Raw genomic sequence first — 13,351 nt, 5'->3', positions numbered from 1 at the left:
CCTGACCTTTCTGGGTCAATCAGCCCTCCCCACGGCCTCCTCTTCTCTAAACCCTAAGCCATGAACCAACCCATACACAGCAGCTAAACCCTAAGCCCCCTGGCTCGTCTACAGAGCCAGGTAGAGCTCACTTCGCTGTCCCAAGCCTCAGCTTCCTCGTCTGCAATAAGAGGCCCATAACATCACCATCTTCCTCTACTGAATCGTCATTGTGGGGATTCAGTGAAGCCAAGAAAGTAAACACGTAGCAGGAACTTGGCCCAGAGCAACAAATCAATGAATGGAAGCCAGCACTGCTGATAGCAGCATCTAACTGTCCAAGCTCCAGCAGATGGTCTTACATGATGTGGTGGGAAAATGTTTCTTGCTTCAATGGGAGGTCCTTAAATTCTAGTCTGACTGAGAAGAGCAGTAATTTTACTCAATTTTCATTATTCCTTTATTACATAATAATATAAGTTCATTGTAAAAAATAATGAACATTAATGATATTGACATTTACTAAGCACTTACTAAGCACCAGGTTGTATGCAAGGACACTTCCTATGTATTAGCTCACTGGATCCTCATGGTACCTGGTAGACCCCAGTCTTACCCACATTTTACAGAGGAGAAAATGGAAGCCCAGAGAAGTTAAGCAACTTGCCCAAAGACACACAGCCAGTAAGTGGCAGAGTTGGGATATAAGCAAACATCTATATAATCCAGTAGTCAAGTTATTGACTACTGCACTCTGGGAACTGTACACAGAAATCTCTGACAAGCAGAAAACAGAAGGGGGTGGGATTAAATGACCTGTAATTCTGCCAACCAGAAAGTTATTTTTATTTTTCTATATAACCCTCAAAATTTTATTCATATACGTAAGCACACAAATATATCTTACATAAAGGTATATGTTTTAAGCAGAATTTTTATTGAAGTATAAATAGCATCTCATTTTTAACCTGATGCTTTTCACTGACAGCATATTGTGAGCCTCTTTCCTGAAGGTTAAATACTCAGCTCAACATCATTTTACAGGCCATACTGTATTTCCTTTGCATAAATGTCTAATATGAACTTGCCCGATCCCATATTGTTGTGCTTCTGATTTTTACTATAATGAACAACGCTATGAAGACCACCTTGTAGTCATCGTTTTTAGGCATTATTCCCATAAGGGAATTGCTGGGTCAATGGCATGGACATTTGTAAAGACTTTTGACACAAACTGTCCTCCACATCCCTACACGCTCCTGCCTCCAATTCATCCTACCTGCAAAATCCAGAGACCTCACCCTCACCTACCGTCTTAGTCACACTACCTCTGCTGAAGAATTGGGAGGGACTGCTCAGCACCCTCAAACCAAGCGGAGCCTCTGCAGTGTCCAGTTTTGAAACCTGGCCAGCCCGGCCCTCCTCCATCAGGGTGGGTCAGCCGTGTCCACCCTGGTGGCTCCCAGCGGTGAAGCGGACCAAGACGGACCATGTTCTCCCCCCTCACAGCACATGAGAAAAGTGAAGCTGGAGAAGAAGTGGGTTTTCATAAACCCCACTTCATGTGCTCCAACGGGAAGGGCCACCCTTTTTTCTACAGTCCAGGTGCATCCTACTTGGGGGGCTGGGACTTTGTTTCACGGAAGGACAGGGAATTAATTTTGTTCATGGTTCTACTTGATAAAATGTTAGCCACTGAGGGTGCACGGGTGGTTCAGTGGTTAGAATGCCCGCTTTTCATGTGGGAGACCTGGGTTCGATTCCCGGACCATGCACCCCCCCCCCCAAAAAAATGCTAGCTACCTATGCCAGCTCTATTTTTTTTTCTTTTTAGGTGTTTTTCTGTTTTGTTTTGCTAAACAATTGATTGAGAAACCCAAAGTCTGCAATTGAGAAGCAAGGAGGTGCCCAGGCCCACCGTCTAAAGTCTGGTCTTCCATCGCCAAGGCTGTTCTGGGAGGTTCTGCACCCTGGGAGAGGGGAAGGTTCTTCTGGGAAATCACCCCATCCTGACTCCACCATGACCCTTGGCAAGGCTCACACCTCCCGAGGTCAGATGACCTCCTCATCTGACCTCCTCATATCTGAAGTACTCAACTAGCACGTGTCAGCTGCCAGAGACTGTACAGCTATATCAAGTCCCAGGAAATTTCAGGAGATAGAAGGAATTCCCCTCATCTGGGAAGCCCTTAAGTGGAATTTTAAGTTTGGCCTTTGTATTAGTTTCTTATTGCTGCTGTAACAAATCATCACAAAACTTCGTGGCTTAAAACAACACAAATTTATCTCTGGACATCAAAAGTCCTAAAATCAAGGTGGCAGAAAGGCTGCATTCCTTTCTGGAAGCTCATTTACTTGACTTTTCCAGCTTCTAGGGGCTGCCTGCATTCCTTGGCTTGTGGCCCCTTCTTCCATTTTCAAAGTCAGAAGATTAGCCTCTTCAACTTTCTCTGACCTCTGCTTCTATCATCACATCTCCTTCTACAACTTGGATCTTCCTGCTTCCCCCCATAAAGCCCCTTGTGATCAGATTGGGCCCATCTGGATAACTCAAGATAATCTCTCCATCTGAAGATCCTTAACTTACCCACATTTGCAAATTCCCTCTCGCCAATTAGGGGAACAGATTTACAGGTTCTGGGAATTAGATGCAAACCTCTTTGGAGGTGCGTTATTCTGCCTCCCACAGCCCCCACTATCCTGTCTCCAGCAAGAATGGTGCTGGGTAAAACCAATTTGACTGCAAACCTATGTGCCACACATAATAATGGTGAGAAGGAAGAGATCCAAAGAATAACTCCCTTTTTTGATTTTTACAGATGAAGAAAATAACACCTGGAGAGGGTAAGAGAGGCCCTCAAGTTCACATGGGACAATTTGGCAAAAGAGGTGATTGGATGTACCATGGCAGCAATCCATCATACTCTTCATGCCAAGCTCAGTGCCTGGCACATGGTAGGTGCTCAATAAATATGATTCAAATGAACGAATGAATGAATACGTCAATTAATTCCCTACCACTTGAGCAGCTCCAGGTCAGACCCAAGTTTCATCTATCATTGTATCCTGCACCCAGCACAATGCCAGGCATACAGTCAACACTCAGCACCCTGCCCAGGACAAAACCCACATCCTTACATGCTGCCCTGGAGAAGGGGATGACGGTGGTGGTGGTGATGAAAATGGTGAGGAGGAGGAGAAGGTTGATTATGATGATGGTGATGGTGGTAACAGAAGCTTCTATGCATTGAGCCCTTGTTATTTTACAGGCTTTAGTTCACTGAATCCTTCCAACAACTCAGGAAGTCAGTCCTATTAATTCCTCTCTAATACAACTGCAGGTGCCGAGTCTTAGAGAAGTGAAATGTTTGGTGAGGGTTACACAGCTACTAAGTGGTAGTTAATATCAAAACCTACATCTCTTTTGTACCTAATTTCCATGTCTTCTCCCACTGGCTATACTGTCTCCTAAACAATAACAACAACGATGACGATGCCAGCTACCTGTGCTTTAGTATTTACTAAGCACCAAGTTCCCTTCCATGTGGTTAATGGCTTTGGCATACATTTGCTCTCAAATGACCCACCTTACAGATGAGAAACTTGAGGTCCAGATTGGTAAGCGGCCTGCCCAAGGTTTCATAACTAGGAAGCAGCAGAGACAGGATTCAAATCTGGGTCAGTCTGACCTCAGATCTCAGCTCTCAGCCATGTATGAAGCTGCAGATGCTCCACACTTCTTCTCTCGCCCTTCATTCCTGTCTCAGGAGGGTGGGGGTGGAGGTTCATGATTGAAAGTGGGCACTTGCCAAACAGCTGAGCAGATGTGGCATGCAGTTCATCACAGCAGGGCCTGCCAGTCACAGGCATGATTAAACCCATTAAACTTTAGCTCCACTAAAGCCACCCCCAAGCCCCAGAAACCCAGCCTAGAACTGATCTCTCCATAGGTGAGCTTTTTCCCACCTATGGAGTTTTTTCCACGCCAAAAGATGGGGGGAGAGGGGTGGAATCAGCCCCAAGGACTCTCTCTGACATGTAAGGAGGAGTATGCATGGGTGGAAAGGCCCAGTCCCTGGCCCACTTGGTTCTCTAGCTGTTAGCCAACCCTCCCAGCCTTGTGTGCTGACGAGACAGTCACTTTCACACCAGTGGAGATGAGCAAGGCTGCAGCCAGGCACTCAGAATCCAGCTCTTAGAAAAAACCCACATAGAGGACCCTTCCCAAGGCCCTCCCTTCCCCCTCCTCCCTGAAAGCGGGGCTCCAATTCTGGGGCCAATTCTGTACGCATATACACCCCCTGCTCAAGCTACAGTGACCCCAGCAGAGCGTGTGACGTTCACTGGGCCTCGGGGCCCACACCCTGCCAACATGGTGGGGGACATCACCTCCCTTCTCTAGGACTCAATTCTCCCATTTCCAACAGGAAGGGGCTGGAGAAAATGACCTCTAGCCTTCTAGAATCCCAAGAGTTCCTAAGCCCAAGTCTGGGCTCTGCCCCTTTAACATCCCCAAAGAACAGACAAGGTGAGAGAGGAACCAATTGGGCAGGTGACTCTTCCCCCAAAAGCCAAAAAGCCCCCAGAATCTTCCTTTGCAACCAGAAGTCCAGAACCTGAGACTCCTTGGGCCTCCTCTTGAGGGCCAAACCTCTTTCCCTGAGCGCCAGGTAGAGTCTAAAGCCAGGACTGACGATCCTCAGCTGCTCAAGGCCACGTCCAAGGACATGGTCTGATCCACATTCCTTCTGGTCTCCTCTGCTCACGCTGCTCACACAGCCCAGACTGACTCTCCCCATCCACCCAGACACTCTTCACCTCAGCTCAGCGCCTTGGGGACAACTTCCCACCCTCCCCCACCTCTCAGAGCAGCCCGGACCTCCTTATAACAGGGACCACAGCTGTGATTAAAGAACCCTGAGCGTGGCTGTTCACTGTGGACCTGCCTGGCTGGACTGAAGCCTGACACCCTGCCCAACCCACAGTGAGCCCTCAAGAATGGAGTATTCTCCCAGTGAAACTGCTTTTAAAAAGTTACACATGACATTTTGAGAGAGAGAAGAAAAAGGACTGCCAATCGAATGACTGAGAATGGGTCCGTCAAGGATCCTGGGGACCAGAGCAGCTCACACTGTAAAGACCAGCCCGACAGCCCCAGCTCATTCCAGCCTCTGCCAGGAGCCTCCCACCTCCCACTTGCTTCCTTACCCTGGAAGCAAGAGTGTGCCCTGTCCTGCCTCTCCCTCACAGCCCTCCTTTCACAGACTCCCGCCTGGAAAGCCCCGGCAGGGACACTGCCCCTTGACGAGGCATCACCTGGCCCAGCCAGGCAGCTTGGACGGCCTCAGAGGGACAGGCCGTGGCCGGGTCCACCTCACAGGTGCTCAGGCCTCCCAGCCTCTGTGGAAAGGGGTCCTGGCCTCGACCGGGTGGTGGGTTCTCTCCCCACAGTGAGGATGGATGGTTTCTATTTCTTGATGAGAGGCTGGTTGATCGCAGTGTCACTCAGAGGTGACAGCACAGACCTCTAAGCGCGCACACACGTAGGGACGCGGCCGGAGCCAACCCTGCCCCCGGGGAATTCTGTGGATGGCACTGGTTCTCTGCCCACCTGCATCCAGGTGGTCACCCACGGAACCAAAACCACCTCTTCCCTGAGGAAAGCTGACACCTGGGGCGTCTGGCAACCCAGAGGCAACAGAAGAGAAACCCTAGAAGAAGGCTCAAACTCACCGATACGCAAATTTAAACGAGGTAACATTTTTGCACCTATCAAATCAGCAGAAAATGAAAAGCGGATTCCGTGAGGTTCGCACGGGTTTTGAAAAAGCAGTGTCTGGTAGGGTCAGCAGGAGGGCAGCATAGAGGACAGTATGACTGCATCAAAATCCAAAGTTCCCATACTCTTTAATAGAGCAATTACATTTCTGGGAATCTGTCCCATAGATATATCTGCAAATGTGCATCTGTTTATTATAAAGATGCTGAAAGTAACCTATTTACCCAAGATGGGGATGGCTGGCTAAATTAAGAAGCTTCTTTCTGTAGCACCATGAAGAACAATGGGCGTGATCTCTACTTCCTGTCATGAAAAATACCCATGAGATGTTATGTGGGGAAAAAAGTTGCAAAACAGTATACATAATATAATCCCATTTGTAATAATAAAGAATAAACAAGCAAATGGATACACACAGAAATTGGAAGGACGCAAAGTATTTAAAATGTTCACATCTCTTACGAGTAGTATTATCAGCATGCTTTTAGAATATTTCACACACGTATTAATCTTTCACTTTTTGAACGAAAAAGGTTATTAACTGAAAGAACTAGTAAGCCTTGATGCCAAAACTTGACGAAAGAACACAAAGAAAAACACCACTTTCTGATCAGACTTATTGAAATAAAATGCCAAAATCCTAAGCAAAATCCTGGCAAACAGAATCCAGCTGTATATTAAAAGAATAATATACCATGACCAAGCAGGGCTTACGCAAGGAATACAGAGATGGCTAAAAATTAAGGAAACACATCAATAGGATAAGAGAATAAAGACTTTACAAACATCTCAATGAAAACCAGAAAGTCACTTCTAAAATTCAGCAATGATTCCTGCTTTTTTCTCTCTCTTAAAAAGTTAAGAATGGAAGCATTTTCTTTTATATGACGAAGAAAACCTCAAATCAAGAGCCAGCATCATATGGACTATATAAAAGAAACAAGGCAAGAACGACTGCTGCCACCATTATTTAACATTTTTCTGAACGTTCTAGCTGATAAGTAATACAAGACATGTAAAATAAAACAACTGCTAGGAAAACATTATAATTTGAGGAGGTCATGGTTATCAATCTAGAAAAATCAAAAGTGTCTACCAAAAAAAAAAAAAAAAAACTAGAACTAGTTCAGGTGGGAAAAAAAACACTTCAGTAAACAAGTTGGAAATTAAAAAATACACAAAAATAAATTGCTTTCCAACATACCAGGAGTATTAATTTGCACACACACAAAAAAGTAATGGAAAAATCCTGGTCAAAATAGCAGAGAAAAAAATAACACAAAAAGTATTTAGAAATGATCTTTAAAAGAATTGATGGAACTTATAGGAAGAAAACTATAAATCTTTACTAAAGGAAATAAATCCATGAGCACAATAAGAGGGAGAAGCATGTTCCTGGATAGGAACAATTGGGTTATTTAAGATAACGATTCTTCCCCAAATCAAGATTTATTACAATTTCCAAGCAAAATTACAGCAGGAAAAAAAATTTTGAAGTTGACCAAGGTCATATAGATTTCATTTCAAAGAATAAATGATTAAGAATATTTTGAAAAATAAAAACTGAAATAAAACAAATGATATGAATAAAGTGCTGACCTGCGTAACTTTGGAAATGAGTGGAGTCTGTAAAACTATAAGCAAAAGAGCTGTCCTCTAGTTGATAAAGTTCTCTCTATCAAGAGTACAGATTAACAATTCTAAAATCACGATAGATCAGATAGATAGATAGACAGACAGATAATTAGATAGATATGATAGATCAATCTGTGGAGCTGAACAATTAAGAAAATGCAGGATGATGGTAGCCGGGTTTGAAGGTCTAGATAACCAAGCAGAGGAGGTTAGAATGATCCATATTCTAACAGACTAGAGCTGGAGACATCAGTGTGATCTCAGGTTTAGCTTAATATAGATACAGGTGGTTACATAAGGCAGTACTTACAGATAGAGGTATATACACAGATTATACATACAACATATATCCCCTTATTCTGTTAGCCAAGAGGGGCTACAAGCAATGACACCGAGCACACCCAGCACCCAGATCTTGGTTTCTAATACCATTTTCCAATAAAAGGAACCAGGGCTCCTTGGAGACACGTCTGATTCTAGGACTGGGGCAGAAAATTTACATGATGAGTCTGGGGTACCTTGTAGTGTCAGAAAGTAAGGAAGTGCTGAAACAAAACAAAACCTACAACAATGGGGACACATCAAAAGGGACACAGGAGCCAACTGAAAGAACTCCCAATGGCCAGAGCTGGAAGAAATAAAACAGCAAAATAAATAAAGTAACATTTGGATTATACCCCAAAGGATAAAATAAATCATACTGATATAAATAAATGATTAAATGAATAAATAAATGGGGCAGACAAAGCAAATCTCCCATGCAGAAGAATTCCAAACAATTTATGTAGATGCTCTGCTCTCAAGGAGGTGGGGTATAACTCCCTACTCCTTAAGTGCGGGCTGAGCATAGGGCTTTCCTTCAAGAGTACAGTATGGAAAGGGGAGAAAATAAGAGTAACTTTACAGTAGAGAAACCTGACAAACACTACTGCATCACGTGATTAAGGTCAATATCACAGTAAGGCTAATGGCAAGTACGCACTCTTGATATGAGGCAATGGGAACGGCACCTTACTTCTGTGGTCTTCCTCCCAAAAACACAGGAGGAAAACATCAAACAAATCCAAACTAAGGGACATTCTGCAAAGTATCTGACCAGTAGTCCTCAAAGCTGTCAAGGTCATCAAATATAAGGAAATTCTGAGAAACTGTCACAGCCAACTGGTGCCTAAGGATACAAGTCTTCTAAGTATAATATCCTGTCTGGGAGGTCAGAATACTAATAATAGAGGAAACTGGGGTGGGGTATATGTGAACTTTCTGTACTATTTTCTCAATAATTCTGTAAATCTAAAACTGTTCTATAATTGTTTTTTTAATCAAAAAGTAAAAAAAGAATCTGAGTAAGGATTTTTCCTACTAGTACTTATTATTAAACCGAATAATTTATATAATATGTTTCTGGTACAGGAATGGTCATACAAAGGGGTGGAAGGGAAAGGCTGGATCAATCTCTAATACATAATGTAATTTGGGAGAAAGATGGGATCCAAACAAGTGAAAAAGAAAGGATTATTTAATAAAATAGACCTGGACAATTAACTATCCCGTTCTTAAAGAACTGCACTAGACTCTTTTTTACAACACGCATCAATTTTTTTCTTTTGAATGGGCAACCAGGAATCTCCAGCATGGCAGGCGGGAATTCTGCTACTGAGCCACCATCGCACCGCCCAACATGCACCAATTTTTAAATTCCAAGTTTAAACTAATATTTAATTGAGACAGATTAAATGCTAAGAGATAGAAAGTGAGAAACCTTAAAATGTTTTAAAGCCAAAACAACTAACTGATTTTATGATTAAAAAAAAAACCTTTCTAAGTATGTAAGTGAAGAAATCACAAAATAAAAAACAATAGGTTTCTCTACATAAACATTCAAAACTTTGGACCATCAGAAATCACAAACAATACCAAAAAGCAAGCAACCAGGAAAAATACTAACACATACCAAAAAACAATTAATATTCTCAATATAAAGTTCTCACACCAACTGATAAAACCACTAAAAGCCCAATGAAAAATTAACAAAGAAACTGACAATGTACAAAAGAAGAAATACAAACACCAAAAATCTAATGAACATTTGAAAACCTCTTGAGCCTCACAAGCAATTAAAACAGTAAGATGTACTTTCCCACTTTTCAAATTAGAAAAAAAAGGTTTTTATCCTAATTCCCAGTTGGGGGGGCAGCTGCACTGAAACTGGCCCCTCAAATGTTTCTTAAGGGAGTTTAAACTCCTGAAACATTCTGGAAAACAAATATGAAGAATCATTCACCTGCTCTACGCCTTCAAAATGACCTAGAAATCCCACTACAAGGAACTTAATTCTATGGAGAAAAAAAAAATTCAAGAATGCAAAGATTTACACGGGACAATGTTTTTTGCAACATTTTAATAGAGAAAAACTGAATACAAACTGAATATTCAGCCAAAATAAAATGATTAGCCAAATCATAACTTTTAGACTATAGGAACACATCAATTTTATCATTAAAAACGTTGGTTTGTTAAAAAACATTTTTGAAGCACAGTTATAAACGGATCCCCAAGTGTATGGAGCTCAGAAGCACTGATACTTGCCCTACCCGCCCCAGGCCAGGGCTGGTTCCAATCCAACTCCGGGCTTCTTTAAGAATGCCCTCTGGGTGTGCAGCCCTGGAGAGCCTGAACAGTCAGCTAAAACCCCAATTTATCAAGCCCCTCTTCCACTAAAGGAATTCATATGCTGAGTCAAAAGGCACAACTAAACCTAAACCACAGCTTCAATTCCTGCTCAGAAAGCTTCAGCGGCTGCTCATGGCCCATAGAAGGAAATCTAAATCCTCCAAATCCTCTGCCAGGCAGTCATGGCCTGGCCCAGGCTCTCTCCTCCCCACTTTTCCCATTTCTTTCCTCCTATACCCTGCCTCCTACATTCACCTGTCCCCGTATGTCAGCCACCCAGACCAACCTTCAGCAACTACCCAAGCAAATATAAGAACCTAGCATGACCCAGGTACACGGTTGGAACCCGTGCCCAGAGAGAAGAGGAGAATTTGGGGGGATGGAAGGACTTTATGAAGCTGCTAGCCAGCGGTGGGGTAGCAGGGAGAGCCCTCAGAAGCCCCGGTCTGGGCCTCAGACACTGCATCTGGCTCCGAAAGGCTGCTATCTACTCTGCAACTGCAGCTGAGCATTTTAAAGACAAATGTAGATTACAAGTCAGAAAATAAGTTACCCTGGCAAGTGGCCTTGGAGAAATCTGATCTGTGTCCTGAGCCTCAGTTTCCCCAACTGTAAGATAAGGGTATGTACCATATATGATTTACAAGCTCCCTGAATGTGATGCCTTTGGAAGCCTAAGAACAATCTAGAAACGGGGTGAGAAAGTTGGGAGGAGAGAGAACGCTCTGTATTCTAGCGGAAGCCCTGTGACACCCACACACTCCACCTCCTCACAAACCCCTCAGCCTTGTGGCCCACGGACCCTGAGGTCGAGGCTGTCCTTTAGATGTTCCTAGAAACCCTGACCAGATCCCCGGCTTCTGGTCTTCAGGCAGCTGAGAGAGCCCTGGGGAGCCCAGACCTTCTGGAAACAAGTAGCCTTGAAGTGCCTAGACAACAAACAGCCTAAAATCTGCATGCAATTATATCTCCCACTGTTGCCTATTTTTTGAACATGTGTAATGGTGTTGTGACTAACAAATGTAATTTCTTCTAAAAGAGCATACTAACATATAACAGTCATTGTGTATTTTCTCAGCGCAAGAGTACATAACAGTACAATTTTGCAAAGGATCTGCACAATTTTTGGACTTTATAAAGTCATCCTTCTGGATGGACGGGTGGATAAATGGATGCAACAAAGCAAATAAAGCAAACTATTTATCATAAAACCTAGGTGGCAGGCATACAGAAATTCGATGTCCTTTTCCCCCAACTTTTCTGTAAATTTGAAGATTTTTCATGAGAAAGTGTTGGAAAAAGTAAAAGCGGTCCTTCTAGTTTAGAAGGTTGAGAGCCTCGAGCACAGGCTGCAGCAGTTCTCCATGAAATTGCCCGTAGTGTCCTCACCCCAAGCTGAAAGGCAAGGGGGCTCCAGGGGGTTGCAGAGGTGCTGCCTGCTGAGGAGAAACAGTTAAGACGAAAGACCCAGCAACGCGAACAGGTTGAGCAGAGGCAGGACACACCGCGGTGCGTTAAGGGGCGCCGTGGCTTTCTCAGCGATAACAGGGGCTTGGGCAAGACCCGATAAGGATGACTCGGCTCCTTCGGTGGATTAGACGGTGGACCTCATTTTGCCGCAAGTCCTGCCGTTGAGGGTGTTTCCGACCTCCGAGGTCCGTTTTGGAAGAGAATTTTAAGAAATGACAAGAGTAAAAACACAAAACCTGCAAACGTTCATTGCCTGCCAGACCCTTGACGCAAATACCTCATTACAACGTCTCAGCAAGTTGCATATAGAGTTCTCACCCTCCTCATAAGCCGCAAAAGTGGAGCTAAGGACCTGCTGAAACCAAGAGGGGGCTGCGCGGGATTTGAACGCAGAGCGCTGGGTTCCCAACCACTAACCCGACAGCGCGAAACCGGAAGGCGCGGGAAAATGGGGAGAGCAGATTCCCCGGGGGCGGAAAGGAACTGCCGCAAGGGCTGCTCCCAGCGCCAGAGACCCCGGCGGCGCAGAGGTGAGAGAGGAGGCACACCCACTCAGCGGCCGAGCGGGCCGCGGATCTCCAGGTGCGTCCGGGGCGCACGGATGGGCGAGCCGGCAGGTGAGCGTGCGCGCCTTGACCGACCGACCGACCGCCGGGCAGAGGTCGAGGGGGTTGCTACCTGGGTCATGGAAGGGCACCAGCGCGTAGTTGGCGATGGCCTGGCTGCGGCGACTCAGGCTGCGCTCCAGAATGCGCGAGGCGCCGTCGATCACCTGCGTCAGGTCGTCCAACATAGAGCCCGTGACGTCGAAGACGAAGGCCAGGGTGGCGTCCCCCGTGGTAGGAGGCAGCGCGGTCCCGGGCGCCCCGGCCACCACCGCTGTCGCGGAGACGGCCACCAGCACCCGCAGGAGCGGCGCCGCGGACATCGTGCCGGGAACGCCGGACCGGCTGCGGCTGCGGCGGGTGCGGGCACGCAGTCAGGGAGCGCCACGCGGCCGCTTCGCGCCACCCGGCTGCAGTCCGACGCGCGTCTGCAGCGCTGCGCCTCGCTCCGAGCGGACGCCGGCCGGTGCGCGCGGAACTGGGGCTAGCGGCGGGGTCCCCCTGCTGGGAGCCGGAGGCGGGTCCTAGAGCCCACCCCGTTCAGGGTCACGGGCCCGCCTCCTCCCCTCCCCCGCACCCACCCACCCTTCGTGACTCAAACTTTCCCGGCTCGCCAGTCCAGAACCGAGGTTAGGGGAGGACGCGGGGCGGACAGCCGACTGGAGCTGGGGCCGCAGCCAAGATAGCGAGCGATGGGGACACACGGAATGGAACGGACACCTGCGCCTCCCGCAGACAGATCGCCCCAGGCTCGGGCCGCTGCGGGGGTGGGAGAAGGAGGGGGACGAAGGGACGGCTCCCAGCCCCTACTGGGGCAGGGAGTGGGGAATGGCCAATATAGGACCCTGGTTTTGTGCTCCCCTCAGCCTTCTAGGCCACCAAATGTACACACACGCGCGCACACGTGCGCACACACATACCCACGCATGTGAAGTCTACAAGGCTTTACCAGCGTTCTGTGCTTCCCCAAAATTATTGTTATTATTCTGTTAATACGGTAAACCACCCTAAGTTTATAGCTGTTATTTCCTTGAACTCTCCCTAGGATTCTCGGAGGGTGGTACTAATATTAAACCCAGTTTTCCAATGAACAAACTGAGAGTCAAAGAGGTGAAGTCATTTGTCCACCCTCAGCTTCTCAAGTGCTGGAGACAGTATTAGAATCCATATCTGAGCAGTCTCCAAAGCACCCGGCTCTGCTGTTTCCTTAAAT

General features: G+C 46.1%; 1 protein-coding gene across 1 annotated transcript in view; it reads right to left on the bottom strand.

Moving 5' to 3' along the window:
• Positions 1–12,461, bottom strand: part of HMCN2 (hemicentin 2) — a 149,043-nt gene extending 136,582 nt beyond the window's left edge. The window contains exon 1 of the mRNA XM_077128152.1: positions 12,212–12,461. Within this exon, the coding sequence (XP_076984267.1) occupies positions 12,212–12,461 (250 nt within the window). The remainder of the gene's footprint in view (positions 1–12,211) is intronic.
• Positions 12,462–13,351: the final 890 nt, after the last annotated feature.

This window comes from Tamandua tetradactyla, chromosome 2, assembly GCF_023851605.1.
Source record: "Tamandua tetradactyla isolate mTamTet1 chromosome 2, mTamTet1.pri, whole genome shotgun sequence".
In the NCBI taxonomy this organism is placed as follows: Eukaryota; Metazoa; Chordata; class Mammalia; order Pilosa; family Myrmecophagidae; genus Tamandua; species Tamandua tetradactyla.
This window is presented reverse-complemented; position numbering and strand designations above follow the sequence as displayed.